At 37.7% G+C, this 24,099-nt stretch overlaps 1 protein-coding gene across 4 annotated transcripts in view; it reads right to left on the bottom strand.

Moving 5' to 3' along the window:
- Window positions 1–3,195: 3,195 nt before the first annotated feature.
- rai14 (retinoic acid induced 14) overlaps window positions 3,196–24,099 on the bottom strand; it is a 57,064-nt gene continuing 36,160 nt past the window's right edge. For 3 of the 4 annotated variants that reach the window (XM_047805623.1, XM_047805622.1, XM_027139936.2), the window contains 12 exons: window positions 23,294–23,364; window positions 17,346–17,452; window positions 17,073–17,260; window positions 16,122–16,147; window positions 15,739–15,828; window positions 15,411–15,494; window positions 15,137–15,259; window positions 14,194–14,289; window positions 12,253–13,815; window positions 9,266–9,421; window positions 7,753–7,818; window positions 3,196–6,792 (listed from right to left, as the gene is read on the bottom strand). In XM_047805623.1, the coding sequence (XP_047661579.1) occupies window positions 6,715–6,792; window positions 7,753–7,818; window positions 9,266–9,421; window positions 12,253–13,815; window positions 14,194–14,289; window positions 15,137–15,259; window positions 15,411–15,494; window positions 15,739–15,828; window positions 16,122–16,147; window positions 17,073–17,260; window positions 17,346–17,452; window positions 23,294–23,364 (2,648 nt within the window). In that variant the 3' untranslated portion in view covers window positions 3,196–6,714. The remainder of the gene's footprint in view (window positions 6,793–7,752; window positions 7,819–9,265; window positions 9,422–12,252; window positions 13,816–14,193; window positions 14,290–15,136; window positions 15,260–15,410; window positions 15,495–15,738; window positions 15,829–16,121; window positions 16,148–17,072; window positions 17,261–17,345; window positions 17,453–23,293; window positions 23,365–24,099) is intronic. The other variant, XM_047805624.1, reaches the window with a different exon arrangement.

Raw genomic sequence — 24,099 nt, 5'->3', positions numbered from 1 at the left:
GTAATCTATTAAGTTTTAAATTTAAATTGTAGCGTATTAAGGAATGCTAAAAAGTCATATTTATTTATTTAATTTTTAATATCCACTGGAATCTACAACTTCTGATTAATTAGTATTCAATGCAGTAATAGAGATTACGACTATTAAACTGTATATGTATTATACATGATCATTTTAGAATATGTAATTCAACTGGCTTCTACACTATCAGTATTTGCAATAATGTTTAACGATAATATAAGAAAAAAAAGTAGGATAAAATGACCACACCGCCACCTAGTGGAGATATACTGTAGGTATCGCTGTGACTTCATTCTGGCATCTACAGTAAGGCACAAAGCTTGTTTATGGGCTATTTTGTTTTGGAGGAAAACAATATTCTGTAATAATCTGTGTATGAAGAAGTATATATATCATATATACACATAAATGTGTGTGTGTCTGTGTGTGAATATCACACTTATGCATATTAAGTGTGTGTTCTGGCTATACATGTTTTCATCTAATGGAAGCATTAGTTTACTTAATAAAATACTTATTTACAAAGTCTACACACCCCTGTTAAAGGGCAGTTTCATAATGTAAAATAAAAATGAAACAACATGAATAGTCAGTACCTTTTCCATCCTCAATGTAAATTTACAATGTATAAAAACAAAGTGAAACACAATGAGAAACATTTTAGGGAAAAATAGGAAAAGTAAAAAAAAGGTATTATAATGGATATCAGGATATCATTTCTCTGGATGAGGGGAATCATGAGTAGCTACAAATAGCAGCAATTTTAGTGTAAAAACTTTCAGGTGTTTAGGTGATAGTAAGATAAAGATATGAAGAAAATTCACCTTTCAGCACGACAATGACCCAAACCTTATGTCCAGTCCTGAATCCAACTAAAGAGCTGTGGGGTGAACAGAAGTAGAACAGACTGTGCACCGTACATAAACGTATACTTTGATGGGTGAAGAATGTTATTGCATGAAAGAGTTGAAAATATAAGTATTATAAAATAAGTATTCCCTTTAGCAAAGTATTAGTTTAGGGATGTACACAATTATGCAACCAGGTTATTGTAACTTTTTTTTTCCCCTTAAACATTTCAGATTGTTTTTTCCTTTTCCAAGTATATTTTATATGCTACAATTTGATATTAGAGCTAGGAAAAATTCTTGGTAACTTGGTTTTCTTATTATTTTTTGAAATTCACAAGAACCTGCCATTTTAATAGTGGTGTGTAAATGTTTTATGAATTATTTTGTTTTGAATATTTTGTAATAATAGTAATAATACAAAAGACCTATTTCTTATTAATGTTAGTTTTGGACCTGAAAGGAAGTCAAGTGTGCTACAAACATTTCAGTATGAGCAGATCTGATTTGATTTCCTGGTTTTTGGCTGCAGCAGCTGCTCTGAACCTATAAACCACGCTACTGGCGACTGAAGTACAAGGCTGACCTTACCAGGAATTCAGCCTGGCACCACATCTGAGTAGAAAACCAGCCAATTTGTGGATTTTTACACATGCATAATGAACACAACAGGTCAGTATGTGCCTGAAGGCATGGCCATGCCATTTTTTTACTAACCAAAAGGAAATGACATTCAGGTCAATACTGGCAAATATTACAATTCCTCCTCCAGCAATGCCTAAAAGAAATCTGAGAGCAGCTTATTACAGGAGATATGAAAAGCACTTCAGGCCTGAGCTGCTGGAGCCTTGACTCACTGCTATTCATCATTATTGATAGTCTGCCGCCTCGGGCTACAGGCAAACACATGGGTCCTATTGTGGTAATTGGTCTTCCTGGAAAGACTTAGTTGTAAAAGGTCTGACTAGGAGTATTGCAGAATCATCACACAGGTAACAGAGAGAAACACTGAACCCCAGCTAATTACTACCATTTCAAACTAATTACACCATTAAAATAACGGTTCTTCTTGATACACATCCTTTCAAATGAACACCGTTTGTAATGGTGGCAAAAATGCTAAAATACCAAGACTAAAATCTCAACAAAGTGCTTTCTTGATAATCATTAAACAAACTTTTAGATTAGATTCTGAAGTAAAAAGTTTTAAAAAGTCAACTAAAAGTTGAAAAAAAGCTTCTTATTCATAAAAATGTAATTTGTTTACTTTAGTATTTCCTTAATAGTTATTTCATTGTAAACACATCGACATTAAGAAATGCATGACAGCAGTATATTTATGTAAAATTGCCCATTTTCTGTTAAAAAAAATACACAAACAGCATTCAGATAAAAAAAACACTAAATTTGTTAGATTTATAGTTTAATCAATTAAATTATATTAATAATGAAGTTGATTGTATTAAGATTTGAAAAGCAAAACATTGTATTACTACTAAATCATAAAATGATTAAATCAGATTAATTTATTTATACATATTTTATATAAAAAATGAAATAGTAAACATATTGTATAGTGCCAGTGATATTACAAGTCTAAAAGGTCAGGACCCAATGAGAGTGAAACTACATATACTACCTATACAATCACTGAGCAGTCACTTTATAAGGAAAGCTGTAATAACACTGGGTAACGTCTTTCTCTCAAAGCTGCATCATGTAGTTCCTGGGTGTTTTTCATGTGCACTTTCATACTTTTATTCTGCCACATCCCAAAGATTCAGATCTAGTGACTGGGAAGACCACTGAATAACACATAACTCATCGTCATGTTCATTAACAGATGATGTTTGCTTTGAGACATGGTGTATTATCATGCTGGAAGCAGCCATTAGATGATAGTAAATTGTGGCCATGATGGGATGCATATTGTCCCAATAGTAGAGCTACAATACTATTGGCTCTAGTGCTCAGAAATGATTGATTGGCATTAACAGTCCAAAGTGTGCCAGGAAACATTCTCCACATCATGACACCACCTCCACCAGCCTGATCCGTGCACATAAGGAAAGTCGTGTCAATTCTGCTACATTCTGCCCTTTTCATCTGTGGGCCTCAGCATTAATCAAGATTCAGACCAGGCTATGTATTTCCTGTCAACTGAACGGTTTTGATGAGTCTGATGTGGATGCGAGTTAATTCTAGATGAATGAAATTTCCAAGAGATAAACAGTTACAGAAACTGGCACCAACAATCATGCCAGAGTCAAAATCTGGTTGTGAACACATGAGAAAACACACACACAGTTTTCATTGAAGACACATGAACAAATCCATAGCAGTTTTATTAACTAGTACAAACACATGCCAGAACAACTTCAAAAACATCATACATATTACAAAAGCTGAAAAAAAAGCAAAAACACACAAAATTTTGTCAAATCAGTTTTGCGTGATATACCCTGCAAATCATGGAGGAAGAATGAGATGGAACAGAATGTGAAGTCCTCCAAACCTCTTGCCTGGGATAATTTGGTGTTTTTTCTTTTTTCACACACCTGATCTGACACATCAGATATTCAACACACCCTGGAGTCAGAATGGAGTTGGTGTGTGTGTGTGTGTGTGGAGCAGGAAAAAAAAGCAGTAATGTATGCAGGACAAAAGGACTGCAGACTAGAGAACCAGAAAAAAAAAAAAAGACAGCAACCTTTTCGACCAAGCGGGACAGTTGTGCTTTTGTGCTAGTAACAAGAAGGTTGCGAGTTTAAATCCCAGGACTGCTTGGATTGTCCTCTTTCACACTTTTTTTAGTCTTTTGGGACTAGCTATAAAGCATTAACAGCACTATATAGAACAGACAGAAAATTATCCTCATAAAATATTAAAAGTTTTTACTGCACGTTTTTAATATTATAGCATCATGTCTTTAATAACATTTACTAAATTAATAAGGATAACCTTTATATATTTCTCATCAATAATTATAACTACAAATTCATACATTAATGTCCCAGTCTTTCTTTAAAGACCATTATTTTAATTATGATGTTACTTAACTAAGTAAACTTCTAGTCATATTGCCTTAATAATACTACCTACTGTTAATATTTAAGTGGAGGTTGGCTGCACCCAGTTTAGTCACTGCTAAAATAGCTGCTGGACTTAGTCAATGTGGCAAAAGTGTTCTGTAATATAATCTGTTAGCTAAAGTAGCTTGTGTAAATCTTTGTATTGTTAATATTTGTTAGCTTTACTGTCAATGGCACCAGATTGATATTGGGTTCTGCTTGGTCCTGGATTTGAACTCTCAACCTTCTAAAAGCTGGAAGCTGTAGAAAACAAAAAAGCTTCCGTGTGCTGTATGCTTGAAAAGCACTTGTCCCAGTGTCATTATTGACCCTGTGATGCAGGTTTACATGTCTATAAGAATAAAAAAAGTTACAATATTAAAACTTAATACTGAAAAAATTGTCTACACCAATTAACTGACATGCAGCTAGTGTGTACTTCAAAATACTACAGAGACACACGCACATCCACTGTTCAGTCTGGTTTAAATAAGCGTGACAGGACAAACAGCACTTCCTAACAGGCCGTACAAATTAGCACAGGCACATGGACACAGATTTTATGTCCTGGTTAGCAGGGACTCCAGCTGGCATTGAAATCAGGACTGGAGAGGGAAATTGCGGTGTCTGTTCCATAGGCATTTCTGTCAAAGCTACACTGGTGCTAAAGCCTCCTACAGCACTAAGCAACATTCTGTCATAAGCATCCATCTGCTAGCACCCATATAAATCTTATCTTCCTGTACACACCATTTCCACATCCCTACCTTTATCACAGTCTTCCACTAGTAAACCTCACAGAACTGGCTAATCAGATTGATGTTTAACTAGATACACTGCAGAAAATTCTACTGAATATCTGTGATTGTCACTGACCTGGTAACATACTGTGACATTTACTAGCTAGCGAGGACAGCACCCTAAAATGATCTAGCTACCATAATCCTATTCGTGTTGCTAGCAGGTCATATAGATAGTGGGTCATGTCTCACATTCTCAAATTGAAATCACTGGGTATAGAAAATGGACCACAACAATTCCCCACTTCATTTTCCACACAGCTAAGAGAAAGTGACAGAAGGAGCCTTTAGTGCTCTTAGGACAGACCTGACAAGAATGAACTTGATAAATATAGCTAGCTTAAGGGTAGCTAAACCTAGAAATCAGATTTTGTCCATTAGCTAGCTATATTAAACAAATAAATGCCCAATTTCTTTGCTGAGTACTTACTGTCATCCATATGTATTATGGCCAGTGTGTAGTGTAATTAGATATTTTAGTGTAAATTTGCTTGCTCTTAATGTTTGTGTTTTTTATTAATACTGTCAAGCTACATTAGAAGTGAAGATTATTATTATACAGATATTTATACAGATATGACTTAAAAAGTTGAACTGTGATTATGAAAAGTTGCAAATCTTTTGAAACATGTCAGTTTAGCTCATATTACTTCTTTAGCTGTTAGCTCATTATTTATATAGTTACTGTTAGCACATAGGTATCATGAATATTTCTGAACAGCTGGGTAGGTTCTGCTGATGTCTGATGAGTACCAGGAGATGATATTTAATGAATAAAATAAATAATAATAACAACTGGAAAAGTATTCCTAGTTCTAATGAAACAAGCAGTACTGGTGACTAGCAAGTTAATGGTAGTGCCCATTCTATGTTTCAGCCGAAAGATTCTGAACACAGTTCAGACGATTTCTCAGATGAAAACGTGTAATTTTATTTTGTTTCTCCCTCACCATCACTTTTTCTTTCTTCTTTCACTTTTTTCTTTACTTTGCACCAGATGGATAACTTCAGAGATGGATAGCTTCTGAGCTCTGACACTAGCTCTCTACAGTTTTGGTTCATGAGAAGCTGTCTGTCTGTCTGTGTCACTCTAAACATTTATCAGGCCATTTACACACTTTGTTAGATAATTAATAATTCATGACTTCATTATGGGCAAATTTGCATTGTTTTGATTCAAGGACAAACAGCTACAGCGCCAAGTTTCTAGCACATGCTCATGCTGATTTTGCCAAGAAACAAACAACCAGGCGTGAAGCTTAGATCAAATCTAATCAGCCAATAACACATCGCCACAATAGTTTAGCTAACTTTACCAAATGTTGCTATTTATTTCCAATAAAAAAAAGTTCTTAGCCTGATAGTTTGATGCTAGATTAATCAAATAGCTGGCTAACAGTGATGTGCTACACTTTAGTAGCTTGCTAGTTTAGCTAAAGCTGCTAGAATTATATTGTGTAAAGAAACAGTACTTTGTGAACATTGAGGTATATGAGTGAAAAGGAAAAACATTAATATCATTGGCTGATTAATATAACCTAAGCTCCGCCCTGTTCACGATTCAGTTCTCTGCTGTATTTCAAACACCACAAATATGCAGACTGAAGTAACAAATCTTTGCTGATATTCTCAGATTCATAATGTATTAATGCACACAAATATTTAATTAATTTTTTCCATATACTGTTCATTCGATTACAAGATAACATGTATACTATGTATTGATGAGTGTAATATCACCGCTTCATTCTTTATTTGATTGTCTGATACGGTCAAAAGCAAGTGCTTGCTAATAAAAAAACAACAACAACAACAACAACAAAAAAACACAATTATGTAACCTCACATCATACTTCATTTTTTCCCCAGAGATGTAGGAAGAACTGAAGGCTCCATTTAATCCGGACATATTCTCAATACATGTGCAAGTATCACTATTATTTAGTCAGACTCTGGAGGAACATATTAGCAATGTCATTTTTCTTCTGATGGTATTTTACACATCACCAGAATTTGTTTCAGAGCCTTTTGTACATCTTCATCCATCTGACCCTGAAATATACAAAAATAATAATGAGTTAAAATTAAGCTGTGAGCAGGTATATGCTCAAATTTAGGCAATGTTTGGCATTTGGCTTTATGTCTTGCTTTTTCTTCTTCTTAGTTCTGCCCTGGAACCATGAGGCTAATGTAGCTAACAAGTAACAAAAACAAAAAAATGACCTACATCATCTCAGTCAGACCTACTAATTTGGTTTCTTCACTATACGGCATTATTTACAAACATGAATTTAAATTTATTTTTTTCTTTAAAAAGTCAGCCGTAGCTCCAGCTTTCTTTCTTTGCACACAGTTTTCTGTCACTTCACACTATACTTCGATAAATGACAAGAATTTTTTGACATAGCTATTTAGTAGCATTTTTTTTCTTTCACGGTAAACTAGCGTCTCAAACTTTTTGGCATGTCCGATGTTGATTAGCGTCTGAAAATCGATTAGCATCTAAAACTAGCATCTTTGATGTTGAATAGCATTTATTATATGTAAACTGGCAAGACTGATGGGTGATTTTCACTTCAAAAATTATGGATGAAATCTTGAACGTACAGTAACACACTACTTAACCTTGTTTTGTTGCTAAACTGCAAAACAGAAATAATTTCCCCTTTCAAATAGCCAATTTGCACCTCAAACACTAGCATTAGCTACAACATGAGATGGAGGATAAAAAACTAGAGATCAAACTTGAAGAGTTTTAATACTGACATTTTCTTCTTAAACTGCTTTTTAACAAAGTACTTCTTCTGATCGATACGATATGGTGAGTTGTGTGTGTATTATTTTAGGCTAAAAGTATCCTTTACATGTAATCTAACAGTACAAACTCTAGCTCAGTACAAAAGCAATGAAGTATTTCAGACATGTCTCACCTTTGTAACTAAGATTAATACTGTGTTCTGTTCATTTTTGGTTTAATTGTTCCGTTTATAGAGGAGTGAAACGAGTACAAACCTGAACAGCGTAGAGGAGATGCATTCTGTAGACAGAAACAATTTCATGGTGCCTCTTTTTCGACTCCTAAAACAGAAATGGCAAAAAGGGAATTTTCATATCATTCTATCATGTCATACATTTTATATATATATATATATATATATATATATATATATATATATATATATTAGTGCTGGGCAACGATTAAATATTTTAATTGCGATTAATCGCATGATTTTTCTGTGATTAATCGCAGCATGCGCAAAATTCAATAATGAAATCAAAAGTAGGGTATTGTGTAATTTTATTCTTTCAAAGTACTGCTGTATGAACAAAAGTGCAATAACATTTGGTTTGTCAAAACTTTAAACAAATAAAGTGCTTTTTTACAGCAGTTAAAAGTTAGTAGCAGTTAACACTTCTTGTAAATCTTAAACATTAATGTAATCAAATTAAATATAACATTAATGTTTAAATAAGGCATTAAAACATTACTGTTTTAATAAATAAAACATTAACGTTCTGTTTAGTTTGTAAAAAAAAAAAATGTCCAGAACCTCGATCATAACATTATAACTGGCCCCTTCCGAGCAATTTAACTGATACTTCAGACTCAAAGTACTCCGATGATACAACAATTTAGCTTGGTTACAAATAGCTTTAGCTCCATCAACTCCACCGTGTGGAAGAGGTTTAAAATAAAAATGTCTATTTAAGATTTCGGTACCTTTCTCCATTTTTCTGTCCGCACCAGATATTTTCTGTTTCGAGCTGTAGCTCTCTTAGGCACACAACAAATGCTTTCATTGGTTGAGACGCGTGATGATGCTCATCCCAAGCAGCCAGTAGCCTACTGATAAACATCCCACCCAGACTTTCTATGTGTATTCAAACGCAGTGAGCAACAGACTTTCAAAATAAAAAAGTACGTTAACGTGCGATAAACTAATTGTCGGCGTTAATTAATTAATGCGTTAACGCGATAAAAACGCGTTAACTTGCCCAGCCCTAATATATATATATATATATATATACATACATACATACACAATGGTCTGGAGTAGTTTTTTCAATACTTTCTGAGGCGTGAGAAAAACATTCTACACACTAAAATCCTTTATTTGTTTATAAATCAAAACATTTTCTGACTGTTTGTGTTAAAAGAATAGAAAACAATTAGAATAAAAACAGACTACAAATAGGATTACAACAAAAATTTAACTTAGCTACAGTTAAGTGAGGAGAAAAATATATCGAAAATATAAAAATACAGAATATGAATGCAGAATATGAAATACAGTCTGCATTATATGAGTTAAGTGCAAGGAAATTTACTTTTATGAATATATATTCTTTGCTGATGAGATTCAGAAGAAATTTCATTATGAGACGCTGTATAAGTTGCATTTTGTCACGTTTACTGCTAACGCTTTTTTGATTTCTATCATATCATACAAACATATTTCCTTCTATACTGAAGTCTCTGATGTTTTGTTAATACAAAGTGAGGTAAGAGAAGTCTTTAACTCACAGCCAGTTGGTACTGCAGCTGTTTGATCTGCTGCTGGAGAGAATCAACCTGCTGGTTCTGCTGTCTGCTTTTCGGACTGCTTGTTGTGTACGAGAGCTGGGACAAGCTGTTCAGGGCCTCCTTTAACTTCCCCACCTCTTTTGACAGATCATCGATCTTAAACAATGGAAAACATACAAATGAGCAGAAAATAGTTTAGAAACTGAACATGTGTCAGTTTGGAACTGAAGGAGTCAATTCCTAGCAGAATCGGCCTGCATTTAGCGATCTTTTAGTAAAGTTGTTGTTGTAATGTGATGTTGCCCAAACTAGCTCTCTGAACACAAACCCGGCCTCGCTCACTCCCTCACAATTTCTCCTGCAGCATGGAGAAAGACAACGCAGGTCCACAATGCGGTTAGTAAAAAAGAAAAACAATGCCTCTATTATCCGGAGTTCAGATTTACAAGACCAGGGGTCTCATTTATAAATCCCACGCAAAGGTTGTGATCTATAAAAAACAAACTTGATGGGAGAATGTGCGCACCTTTAAGCAAACTTTGAGCTGTTCGTACGCACATTCTGGAGACAAAGGGAATTGGCGACACAGATGGTGAGGTCGTGAACTGAAGTTAGATTGTAGAAATTATATGTGGGAAGAACGATTATAAGAATTAATTACATTTAATTTTCACTCCATTTCATACATTATATCCACATTATCATGAAGATTAAATCCAACGGTTATTTGTGCCGATTGTTTTAGGCTATATACATCTAGTAAAATCCAAACGTAATTCAAAATGTATTAAAAAAAAATAATAATAATAATAATCAGCGCTGCCTTACAGTCACATTGTCCACAACGGGAGCGCTGGAGGAGATGTGATACCTACATGTGATACCGAATAGCATGAATTACCCTTTTATTAGAGAACTGCAGAACACAGTGTAAAAATTAAATATTTTCCTTAATGTACATATATCATAAAATGTCAAAGTCTGCAAATACAGTCATGAAGCACAATCACTACTCATCATCGGTCCTAACTATTACGGTGTTCATTACAAAACCGTCATGAAGAAGTGTGTTCACTATAACATTTTCGTCTTAAATTTTTGCCCACAAATTAATTCTGTGATTTTCTCAAGGTGTTAACGATCAGTCTAATTGCTAGAAACATATAAATCCTCCGGTGACCCGGGTATGTAATGCTTCATGATGGCACTGCTGACACTGTTGGAGGATTATGCCAATGGCAGAATAAGGAGAGAACGAGTTTTCAGGGCCATGATAATGACTGGCTAATAAGCCGATTTAGATTCCCTAGAGCTGTGCTCTTGGATCCATGTACTCAATTGGGTCCAGTATTAGAGAGGGCAACACGCCAGAACCATGTCTTCCCAGTCCAAATACAAGTCCTCACCACTCTGGGGTTCTTGGCAACCGGCTGTTTCCAGCGATATGGCAGACAGGTAAATTATTTATATAAAAATAAAACAATAAGTAATCCTCAACTTTGTGTCTAAGACCTTTTTGTATATGAAATAATTCTATTGGAATCTATCATCTCACCCTATAGGTCTGGTATATGTATAAATGAATTTGCTTATGTTAATATAAGGCATGTGCATTCTATTAATGTGCAAATCATATGTGACTCCAACATGACCCTCACAAACATTGTGGCACACTGCCCTGGTTCAATGCATGACTCTTGACACATAGCAGTGTAGGGAACCGACTAAATGCAGGCACAGTAAGTGATGGCTGGCTTCTTGGTGAGTTTAACAATATTAAAAAGTAGAAACTGTAACAATTTTGTTTTCAATATAATTATAACAATGTTGCTTTTAATATAATTATAACCTGCAGGTGACAGTGGCTACCCCCGATACGCTGTCTCCTCATCCCATTTTTAATCCCGCAGAGCACAGAGGAAACTCGTTATAACGTGGTCCACTCTCGTGCCCGCACAGTCGTGGAGCGTGTAATGGGCGTGTAAAAATGGGTGTGTACAGGGCGGGATAATGAGGCTGGTTCACGTACGCACATCTGCGGGAACATTGTTTACAGGTGTGAGAACGCACGGTTTTATAAATCGGAATATTTTTTGGCGTACGCCATTTTTGGCTTTTGGGCACACGTAAACTTTTAGTAGGGATCCTACGCACAGTTTTATAAATGAGACCCCAGATGAGCAGCAAAACAATGTCATCTGTAATGAATGCCATAAACAGGTTGTATCCAAGAGTGGAAGCACTTCAGATCTCTTCCAGTGTTTACAATAGAACCATAAACTGTAGTATGAAGGGCGCGTTAAACTTTATGCTGCTTTATACAAACCCGAGGAGCAAGAAGACTTTATGGTCTGACTTTTTGACACAGTAACAAAATGCATTGAAAGCTTCCTTTTTTCCTGTGCTGGGTCTTATGGAAAGTACCAAGTAGTGTGATATAACAAAGTCTCTGACTGAGAGCTGTAAATCATACATTCTTACTAGACTAATAGGCCACGCCCATTAAGTCTATATTCTCAGATGAGTTCAGCTGCTGTTAAGTTGCATTTTATGAAAAGTCTACTGGCTATTTCATGCATAGGGACAGGTTCCAATAACTGAAATTATTCTTAAATTACCTAATGATCTTAATTAAGGTTTAAGTCTGACAACAGAAACTACACAGTTCTTTTTTTTTTTTGGAACTGCTGCTGAGAGAAAGATTTTGAGTTGATGAATGACAATTGTAAACGGAAAGCCCGTTCCTGCTAGACATCATAAAAATAACAAAAATAATAATCATAAAGCTGCCTAATTACATAAAATAAGAAAATTAAAAGGATAAAGTTAAGAATAAAGGATTCACCTGAGCTGTAATGATAATATATAAATGAAAAATAAACTGTGAATAAAATAGGAAAAATTGTAATCAAATCAATGAATATTAAATAAAAAGACAAAATAGTATTAAAGCTATATGAGTGCTATTTTGGGAATTTTTGTATTACCTTTTTATTCTTTTCTCTTTCAGAGTTCACATGATTTTCCACCTGTTTTTTAAGGTGCGTGATGGCTTCCTGGGCCTCTCTGCACTTCACACTCAGCACATTATTCTCCTGTTCTCTCGCTAGAGCTAGCTTCTTTGCTGCCTCCTTCTCGTTCTTGTCATCTTTCACCTCATGCCAGGCGGCGGTCACCTCAAGTGCCATCTCATCCTGTTTCCTCAGAGCATCCTGGAGGAGCTGAGTGAGCTGATTGATCTTGCGCTCCAGAGACTCTCTCATCTGCTCATGTTCAATTTTGGAAACACAGTCATCTGGAGTCGTGACCTTCTCCACAGTAGGTCTGTTTTGTAAGGCCTCCAGCTGTGTGCTCTTCTTCGTGAGCTGCTGTTTAAGGACGTCCACCTCGGATTCTAAGGTTTTGATGGCGTTTCCTAACGAGGCCACGACTTGAGTGTGGTCTGCAATGCTCACTGTAGACTTGGCCTGAATTTCTGCATCCTGTTTGAGTTGTGAAATCTCCTTCAGCGCTGAATGATACTTGACTTCACTGTCTTTCAACGAATTCTGCCCATCCTTAATCTTAAGTGTCAGCTCTTGCAATTTGTCCTCATGCTTCTCTTTAGTCTCACACACGGTCTGTGATAGCTGCTTGGTCTCCAGGGCTTTGCTTTGGAGCTGGCTTCGGGCGTCTGAAAGTTCGTTTTTCGTCTCGCTATAGGATTTAGAAAGCTCCATCAGCCGTTTCTGGAGTCCTTCAATAACCGCAGACATCTCCGCCTTCATCTCGTCAAAGTCTTTAGCAGCGGCCTCAACGGACACAGTGCCACGCAGGGCTTCCTGAAGCATCTTGATCTCGTCCTGTGCCTCCTCATATTTCTCAATCAACAAAGCCTTCTCCTGGTTGATATTCTCCACCAGGATGTTGTAGGAGTTTTTCAGTTCCTGACTCTCATCCTCTATAACCTGAAGACTCTCGCTCGCAAGCCGAGCTTCCAGTTCTTTTATCAACTGAGTGTCCTGCATCTTCTCTTCCTGCAACTTGGCCAGCTTTGTCTTCAGATCTTTAACCTCCTGCTCAAGGCAGCTTTTCAAATACTGAAACTTTTGTACTACTTGATCATCCTGGCTGGGAGATTCTGCAGGCGCCACCCTCACCCTTTCCTTCCGGAGGGTTTCCAGTTCCGACACCAATTCCTGGTACTTTATCTGCAGGTCCACCAGCTTGGCCTTGAGCTCGGCTGTGCTTTCTGACAGGCCTTCGTTTCCTCTTAACCCTGTGTGAGAGTCGATCCCCAGTCTGGCCTGCAGGGTTTGGTTCTCCAGCCTCGACTCGTCCAGTTTAGCTTGCAGGCTCTGCAGCGCTTCTCTAAGCAGAGCGATTTCTTCCTCATACGCCGTCTTTGTAGGCTTGCTCATGTCTTCGTGCTTAAAAGTTGAAACCTCTAAGAGGTCCTGCTCACTGGAGATCTCGAATTCAGCATGGGTCGAGTGGTACGACGTGTTGGAGTCGATGCTGTTTGGCCGCGAATCCTCCTGGCCTTCTTCACCTTGAGGAGGTGGACGCTTCTACTCAAGCAAAGAGGGAAAAACAGATGATGCAACTTAATCCTAAAAAAAAAGTGTGTGACCTTGAAATTTATATAGATGTATGATGTATTCATGAATGATTCATATTCATGAATGAAAAGTGGTGCAAAATATACAGTGAATTCTATCATAGACTGGAGATATAATATATGACTGGTGTTCCTAAGCCATAAAAGATCTTTCCAGGAAAGTGTGAGAGTTATACAGTACATGCTAAAGTGGAGGCTATATGCATTCTTGTACTCATTAGATATATTTCACAAACACAGCAGCTTGAGTGCAAAACTACGGATTCATTCCTGTTCCCACCTGATTAGCTACACGTGCAGTAAACATCACTGATGAAGCAAACTCTACCTTGATGATCTGAGCAAGCTGCTGGTTCTCCAGTGAGAGTGAAGCCACCTTGGATTGAAGGGCTGTAAGCAACGTTGAGTTTCCACAGCACTCGGTCTGCCTCAACACAGGAAACAAACAGGGCTTACTTTCAATGACCTTTTTATTAGGACTGTAGAACTAAATACATAAATAAATGAAGAAAAATCTCACTACATTTCTATAAAAGCACATGGGATGCTCGACCGATTTTCTTTTTTTGATCACAGTGCCCAGATTCTGGCTCAGAGAAATCCCCTGAGCATCAACAGTAACAGCGAACGGCATTATTAAAGACAGGAGAATTCCCTGAGCCTACGTTCAAAGTCAACTTAACTTTGGAAGTTGTGGACAACTGACCATGACACCTATATGTGCTTTTTAATGTCTCGTGTGAAGACTTTCCACTAGATATAGGTTCAGTGTGGCTGTGGGGATTTGTGTTCGTTCAGCTACTGTATGTCAGTTCATCCCAAAAGTGTTCAGTGGGGTTGAGTCGGGAGGGTTTAGGGCTCTGTGCAGGACATTCTAGTTCTTCCAGTCCAATCTTAGACACCACATCTTCATGGCTCGCTTTATGCACAGGGGTAATCAAACATGCAAAGACATTCTTTACACTTGTGTGCTCCCAACAAGTCTGCACAAAGGCCCTAATATGTGTGTGATGATGACACACAGTATATAGTGTATTTAAGTCCAATGAGTGTAAGTTATAGCTCTAAGAACTGTAGTGAAGTTTCGTGATGGTTTGAAACAGCACAAATGGGAGACGGTCCTGCTGCCGTCACATCCCCTAAAGCAAGGTCCTTTACCTGGCCAGGGTCAGCAGATGCAGCTGGTAAAATGGTTTCCAGAAAGTGTGAGTGGCTGAGGATCAAAGTCTCGGCCACATGAGAGAATATTAAAGGGCTTGTGCTGTACTCGCCTTGGGCTCAGTCTGCTCCATAATCTGCTTCAGATCTTCAATGGTCTCCAGCAGAATGCTCTTCTCTTCCTGGAGCTTTTCGATCTCCTCTCTCAACAGTGACACACTCCTCAGCTCCTCCTCCTGTAAAAACACAGCATAATAATAATAATAATAATAATAATAATAATAATAATAATAATAATAATAATGTGTTCACTCTGGATATTTTCTTGCTCAGTGAATAAAAATGGGCAATATTGTTTACAATACTGCCTGGGATATGTTCTCGTACCTTATAATTGAACCTCTTGACCCCTTTACTCGACACTGGAGTTTCATTCGGGGTGAAATACGGTGGGGACATGACATCCAGCGACTGAAAATGAGCAAAATATGATGGTAATAAAACAGATCATGCTCAGATAATCGTTTTTTTTTTTTGTGAGTGCAGCACATGCATGTCAAGGAGCAAAGACAATCACACAGTGACTCTCTCTCTCTCTCTCTCTCTCTCACACACACACACACACACACACACACACACACACACACACACACACACACACACACACACACACACACACACACACACACACACACACACACACACAGGTCTTTACCTGCCCAGGGCTAATAGGAGGAGGGGGGGGTGCTTTTCGTTTTTTTGGGGTTGTGCTCCTCTCGTTGTTTAGCTTAGCCGTGTGCTCATGCTGAGATCATGTGAGAAGGACAAACAAGGCTTAGTAGTTAGTGAGAGGAATAAGAATAAAAAGATCAATAACTGAATTAAAAATATTTAACAAGTTTTTTATATATTCATATATATATATATATATATATATATATATATATATATATATATATATATATATATATATATATATATATATATATATACACACACAGCGTGATGCTCATGCATGTGGCAATAATGTGCAATACAGGCACCGAATGAATATTTTGCAAATGAAAAATGAAAATGCACAAGAAAGAAACTGCATACCTGCTGGCTTCTGGGTGAACTCTTATCTGTTTTTTTAATAAGGAAAAAGAAAAAAAAATAAAGAATGAAAATGATATGGGTGAGTAAAATGAAATAAAAGAAAATGACATGTCATCCCGGTTTAGTTTTGTATTCTTCATCGTTCATTAAACTTTAACTCCGACAGCAGACTCGGGACATAGCAGTCGACCGCCACCAGATGACAATGTTGAGCCTGAGTGAGTTCGACTGGAAGTTGTGCAGAAAACAGAGACAGGAGGAAAAAACCTCACAACAAATAACTCAGTGGTGTCCTAACACATTTATCTTCCTTCCTTTCCGCTTGTGATTGTCTCAGTGGAGAAGTAACACGCCGTGGGGATTCGTTTCATTTTATTTCCGTCTGCAAGAGCAAATCCCAGACTCGCCTTCAATAAATCAGATGACTATTTCAGGAGCAAGGATGCTTTTGTAGTTTCTCACCCGCTGACTCTTTGCAGGTTGTGTTTGACTTTGTGTTGGAATTCATGCTGGGATTTAAATACTTTAAACAAACATGATTGATGTTAATATCATTTATTTTGAAATCATCCGAGTTGAAGTTTTGCAGTGGAATAAACAATTCCTTAACAGACGTGCAATTTCAGGGAAGCCATGAAACTACAACCAATGGTTTTACTGCTGTGCAAAATGTTTTGGCACCCCTCTTACCATGTCTATCATTGGCAAGGAACTGCAACTGAGCAAACATCAGCAACTCAAAAACAAGTTAACCTACAGTAGCTTGCTCTCTAGATTCATTTGGTCAGCAGTGGGGATGAAATAAAAAAATAAAATAAAATCTGTAGCTTTGGACAGCAATGGTGTGTCTATATGTGAGGAAAAACAACATGGCTGAGGTTTCAGGGTGTTCCCTGATGGAGTTCCCACCAGGTATTAGTGTTACTGTGCATTTGATTGATGGGTAATCACCTGACTCGGACGGAGGATGCTGCAGGGCGGTGGTGATGATTGCTTGGATCTCGGTGCTTCCCGAAAGCTTGGCGTAGTGCAATACGTCATGTCCTAGTGAATCGAGCAGGCGCAAGTCGGCTCCCCTGTGCACGAGCAGATCCACAGCCGCCACGCAGCTGCTCTCTCCAGCCAGCATGACCGCGCACCTGCAGAATTCACACCAATTATTAACCAAACCTCGAATGAGCACAGAGCACAGCTAGAACTAGCGAGCTGGATGAGAGAACACACCTGCCGTTCCTATCACAGGTGTTTATGTTGGCACCCCAGTCCAGCAGAATGCCACAGACCTCTGCATGGGCATGTCTCGCTGACAGCAGCAAGGGCGTCAATCCGTCCTACGGGGAAGCAAGGTGAAAGATTTGTGACTGATTACAGATGGGATGATATTACAGCATGATGACGAAGCACAAACAGTTTTACTTCTCAATACAGCATGTTTTTTACTCTACAGTCATTTTACAATTACGACTATTATTTTACGACTTACAGTTTTTTTTTTTTCATTTTATGCAACTGAGCAAGGGCCTCACTCGGGGTCCCAGCATTGGCATCTCGGCAGATTAGTAGTCCAACACCTTAACCATTACATAGCAATGATACTATGATAACTTTTAGGATTTTCTTCCTTTTTTTTGGTACATTAGCAGACAATAAAATGGAATTTGCTCCTGTTTTGCTGAGTCCAGATTCAGTGGTGGTTATCGTATGAAAGTAGATGTTCAGAGCTCGAAGAATTCTTTTCCATAAGTATTTGTTTCTCCAAAAAGAACCAAACATTTCCCCCATCCTTTAATTGGTGACACCAAACCCGTTTCTGCTTACTGAGAGTGATTATTCATTAAAGTACTAAAATCTGAAGCAGTTATCTTCAACCAGTAAAATTCCCTGTACGTTTATCCCAACAGATAAACAGATATTGCACTGAAAGCCAACAGCATCCATACTCATTTCATATCAGACTTGCAGCCTGAAAATCATTTGTTTATACTGACTGAAAATGTCCAAGTCAATTCCCATTACTCTGGCAGAAAGGAAAGCCAGTGTGCTGGTAAAAAAAAATGGATAAACAGTAAATTCTTTCATTAGACCACTTGTGCCACCAGATCAAACCTATACGTTGAGACGGTCTGTTTAGTTCGTCATGCTATAGATTCAGCTGTAATTCGACAAAAAACTAAGACAATGCTTCAAATGACTTAAGAAAATACCCTAAGAAAAAATGGAGTATCAATAAAACCGTCATACATGAGACTGACATGAAGATCAGTCAGAGATTAGAGTCATGTTGTATATGACTCTGTATGATGTGCTTATCTATAAACATGGATAAAGCGTTTATAAGCTCATTGCTTAGCATATACCTATGACTTGACTGATGACGGTAGATGAGGGGAATAAACTCATCCGTGCATCAGAAGCTCCTGTTACACTTTATATAATTTAAATAAAGCTCATGCATATTTCTTTTAATAGAGGGAGAAAAAGTCAATAGATTTTTAATGGGAAATCAACTAAGAATACATTTAAAAAAAAACGGTGAATTTTAATTCAGTACTTAAATATAATGAATATTGATGAAGCTGTTATTTTAATTTCAGCAACAAAACAAAAGATCCTGAAACAATTGTATTTTTCCCACAGAAAACCCTGTCGAACGGCTTTTCCTTTATCGCACATGCTCACTTCTTAGCGTGTAACAGTGTTGTCGTAGACAGCACACAGTCAACTACATGCTCAATAGAGCACCGTTTATGATTCGGCCACAGAATCTGTGATGGAAAAGGACCTGTAGATTAATATCAATTTCAGGACATGACCTTTGTCTGGCTCTTATATATATAATTTGAAATATAATCCATATTTTTTGAAAAATGATAAATGACATGCAATTATTTGCAGCCCACTCCGAAGATGAAGTCTTTTCCTCTGGAATTGTAATATAACCTTTGGTTTGAAGAAAAGGACTGTATTAAAAATATATATATATAAATATAATAAAAATAATTTAGGAGAAAAAAAAAATGACACTATCTATAATATAAATAATTCTCCATAGACACACATAAATCATCCTTTCTAGGACAACTAATTTCTACAGATCCCTGCAAGAGCAGCCTGTGAGGCACACCATCATAAAGAGTTCTCTACAAAGACAGATCAATGTAGCGTCTGTACAGAAAGCGACTCCAGAGTCGAGACTAATCTAACAATCTGACATTTCAACTCTGTGTAATATTAGCGCACGGGTTGAAGTTGCCAGTGCAAGTCATAGCTAGGGTTTTAAATAAGCACAGTGGGCAGAGCTAGGCTGTGATCAGCTACAACTTGTGTGCAGGTCAATAATAATCCACAGTTGATGCATTTTCATGTGGCACATAAGATAAAAGCTTAATGAGAAATCAGTTCACAAGGCTGTAATGAATACTTACACAAAACAAGAACATCTCAATAGCTCTATAGTGATGTATTATAACAAATGATAAAACTAGTCTTCTCCCAAGTATTGTAACATTTTTTATTTGTTTAGGGGATGAATGTAAGTGGGTTTAATCTTTTTATTACTTCTGGTCTTCTCCTGTGTTATTGTCTTCTGCTTCTTCTTCCTCACAGTCTCCTTCATAGTTTTTTTTTTTGTGTCATGACCTTCCAGATCATCTCCTTTCCCATCTTTATCTATCCTAAAACGATCTGTTCAGTATACCTCTCAGTACAGTAGGTAGTACACCCTCCTACGACTCATAGAAGTGAGATGAGCCTGATCAGCCTGCAGGGGGCACTAGAGCGCAGTGTTATTTGGCTCGTATCTCCTGCACTGTGGCTCGTATCTCCTGCACTGAGACAAAATGCTTGTGTAGAATCCTAGGTTCAAACCAAACAAGCTGTGAAGAATCAATAAGCTTCACAAAAATGGATTTTGAGCTAATCTGCAGCATACATAATACTCATTATCCCTAGTGTACAGGGATTTTTTTTCCAATGTTTAGTAAAGCTTGGGTTACTCAAACTCGCGAATGGAAATGATATTTGCATTAAAAACACAAAAACCGTGATTGGGATGAGAATTGGTGGTTGTGTGCAAATGTTGGTGTGTCTCATCCATAGGGAGCATCATTAAGTTCAAATACGTGTTTCTCCGGGCATCTTAATCCAACTGAGTTGTAATCTTGTGTACTGCATCCCTGTTGTACTGCATCCCTGTTGTGAGCAGTAAATGGAATTCTGATGAAGACTGGGTAAACATGACCATCAGTCAATTAGTATTCATCTGGCATTTCAACTAAAAATATAAATTACCGTTGAACTGGGATGCTCTCCATGACTGGACTTTAAGCATGCTGACTTCACTGCTGTAATAAGAATGAACCACATCCTGAATACACCAATCAGCCTTAGTACTAGGTAGCCTAACTACCTGATTGATCAGACCAAGGTTCCTTCCATTGCTCCAGTTTTGATGCTCACGTTCATTGTAGGCACCTTCACTGGTGGACAGGAGTCGGTTTGGGCACACTGACTGGTCTGTCTTTACTGACCTTTCTATCAGACCCAGAATTCACTCTTTTCACCAATTTGTGCAGCAGTAGCTCTTCTTAGGGATCAGACTAAATGGGCCAGCCTTTTTACTCATTACAAACATCAGTGAGCCTTAAGTGCCCATGACCCTGTCACCGGTTCACCAATGGTCTTTCCATGAACCACTGTTTACAAGTATACACCACACAAATCCTGATGTTATGGAGATGCTCTGACCCAGTGGCCTAGACATCACAATTTGGCTCTTGTCAAAATCCATTTCACCCATTCTTCCTGCTTTTACACTTCATGAAATACTGCCTAATAATGTATAGTGAAAGTAAAAAGTGAAAGAGACGTGACATACAGCTAAGTATGGTGACCCATACTCAGAATTTGTTCTCTGCGTTTAACCCATCCAAAGTGCACACACAGCAGTGCACACACACAGCAGTGCACACACACAGCAGTGGGCAGCCATTTATGCATTTATGGCCGGCTCGAGACTCGAACCCACAACCTTAGGCTTAGGAGTCAGCCTCTCTAACCATTAGGCCACAACTTCCCCATCCCTTGACAATTCAATTTATTTGTTTTTAACTTTGTCTCAAAGCAGCTTTTCACAGGCATGGAAACAGAATAAAAATTACAAAGTTTTGAGGAAAAACTCCATGAGATGGTTTGGTAGTGAGAGCTTTATAGATAAAACCGTACGTACGTACGTACGTACGTAAGAAAGAAAGAAAGAAAGAAAGAAAGAAAGAAAGAAAGAAAGAAAGAAAGAAAGAAAGAAAGAAAGAAAGAAAGAAAGAAAGAAAGAAAGAAAGAAAGAAAGAAAGAAAGAAAGAGACTTCTTTGTGTACTCCTACACTTTGTGTGTGTGTCTGTGTGTGTGTTCTATCTGATAATAGAAACTTCCTTCCTTATTAAAACATTCTTGTGGTGCGTGTGCAAAATAAGAGATGCACAGGCATGCTAAAGATTAGCAAGCTGGCATCTGCACTTTCACTATTTAAAAATAAATGTCAGTAAGTTCCAGATGTGTGCTTCAAGCTGTGAACGCAGGCTTTGCATCAAACTGTAGGTGACTTATTTGTAAAATAGAAAAGATGCAAAAAATAGTGATTGATTTGTGTTGGCTTCCAGCAGTGAGAACGATGAGCAGATGATAAGAGAGCAGGGAAAAAACCAACAGGGCATAAATGTGCAAATGCTCATCTATGGAGAATCGAAGCACTTAATCAACAAGTCAGTGGCACTTCTGCTGTAATTGGCCCGTGTGTGTGTTTGTGCGTGGTGGTGGTGGTGGTGGTGGTGTGTGTGTGTGTGTGTGTGTGTGTGTGTGTGTGTGTGTGTGTTGGGGGGGGGGGGGGGGTGTTGCGTGGACTCAGATTAACAGAAAAAAGGCTGCAAGAGGATTTTTAATGAGAAGTAACTGCATACATTAAATAAAACATCTGGTCATTTACGGCTTTCTCTCATTTTTTCTGTTGTCTTCAGGCATCACTCATCCCACACACAATAGCATTGAATATGTAATGAGCACTTGGGTTAAACCAGCCTTCTTTACTTCACCTCATCCAACCTTGTATTAAGTAGCAACATTTCTCACATATTGCATCAGGATCCAAGTTTCAGGCAATCATGCAAATATGAGAGACGCAACAAATCCTAGCTCTCAAGTTCATTACTGGCCTTCTCCTTTCATCGCTTCAGAATATTACAGTGACCTGAATAAAGCTTAGTACAAACTAAAATGGAATGACAAGATGACTGCTGAGTGCTTGTACTGTAAATTTATAGAAATCTGGTCAATTTACTCTTATTTGTTCTGTGTTGCGCGACCGCTTTCAGTGTGAGGGCTGTTCAAAATAGACACTTGCCAGTATGTAGAACATCATACATTCCACACTATAGGTTACTTTTGCAGTATCTCACACGCACAAATGCAGGCACACATATACGCACGCGCTCCCTCACTCGCACGCGCTCCCTCACTCGCACGCGCTCCCTCACTCGCACGCGCTCCCTCACTCGCACGCGCTCCCTCACTCGCACGCGCTCCCTCATAAGAAAGTTTAATGCTAATGATGCATTAAAACAAAGCAAATAGAACACCATCTTATTCCTCTTTGCTTTTTCTAAGTAATGACTAAGTACTTGCTAGTACAAAAGTAATGCATTTAGGGCTTGGGATGCAATTAATGCATCTAGGGCACAGAATAAGAAATATTTAATGTGATGTTTATATAATTCAACTGTACATAATTCATGCTTATCAACTTCCAGATTTCAAATTAAAATAGAAGACAAGAGTGCAGATAATTACAGTGACAATCAGCGGGAAACCACAGTGGAAGTAACAAGAAGCTTAACAAGTGGCCTAATGCCAACAGGGGTTTGGGGGTGGGGGACGACACAGACATGGCAAACTCCTTCTCATGGAGACCTCATGTCTGCCATTGGGAAACGCAAATCAGCACAAACCAAACAGTCAACTCCAAGAGATGCGAGTCAGAGCAAGGCAGCGTGTTTGTTATTGCACATGTTTGAGGTAAACCACAGGCCCTTGGATTGTACTAATAAAGTGTGGAGAAGTGAAAGGAACTTTTCTATTGACATTTGGAAGGAAAATTCAACCAAAAAAAGGGTTTTGTACATACCATATCTGTTAAATTCACTGGACACTTGTGTTCACACAGGAGCTGAACAATCACAATGTTCCCGTTGGCAGCTATGAGATAAAATTGACAAAACCATTGAATATGCTGTGGGAAAAGAAAACATCATCAAAAATACAATGCTAGCACACATTTTGTGGACAGTGAGTCACTCAGGAGAACAAGTCAAGCCTCCTTTAATTAACGCTGACATTCACTTTAGAAGACGTTGCTTTTGCTCAGTTATGCTAACAAAGCTTTTAGCTAAAGGAGAAAACCTTTTAGATATTTTTATAATATTGGATATTTTATCTCCAAGTTGAAAAATGACTGCAATAAAAATATGAGAGTTCTCTTGACCAAACTTTGCACCCACGTGAAGAAGCAGATCTTCATAATGCTAAGTTGATAAGACCAATTAGAGCACTTTCGCAGTGGCATTGAGGGGGAAGGATCTGCCTTCTACAAGCATAGTCCATCTACATACAAATACCCATAACAGGAAGAAAGCTATTGAAAAAAAAGTTATTCACAGACATTTTCTAAAATCTAATCAATTATCAGCTAGTTGCAAGACAATTTCCATATAAATCCTATAAAAGTTCAAGCACTTGTTCTTAAGATATCATGCTAACAAGAATCTAACCATCACCTAGTGGTCAGGGCGTTAACTAGCAAAATCTCCACAACAATGTTTTTTGTTGAAAATCAAAACATGATCATTCATTTTCTATGTATGTAGATAACTGAGATCTCAACTTTGTGCAAATGAGGCATGACACGGTGAAGTGACTAAATTAAACGATTAC

Source organism: Tachysurus fulvidraco, chromosome 21 (assembly GCF_022655615.1).
Source record: "Tachysurus fulvidraco isolate hzauxx_2018 chromosome 21, HZAU_PFXX_2.0, whole genome shotgun sequence".
Taxonomy (NCBI): domain Eukaryota; kingdom Metazoa; phylum Chordata; class Actinopteri; order Siluriformes; family Bagridae; genus Tachysurus; species Tachysurus fulvidraco.
Note: the sequence above shows the minus strand (reverse complement) of the source record. Positions and strands in the feature narration are given on the sequence as shown.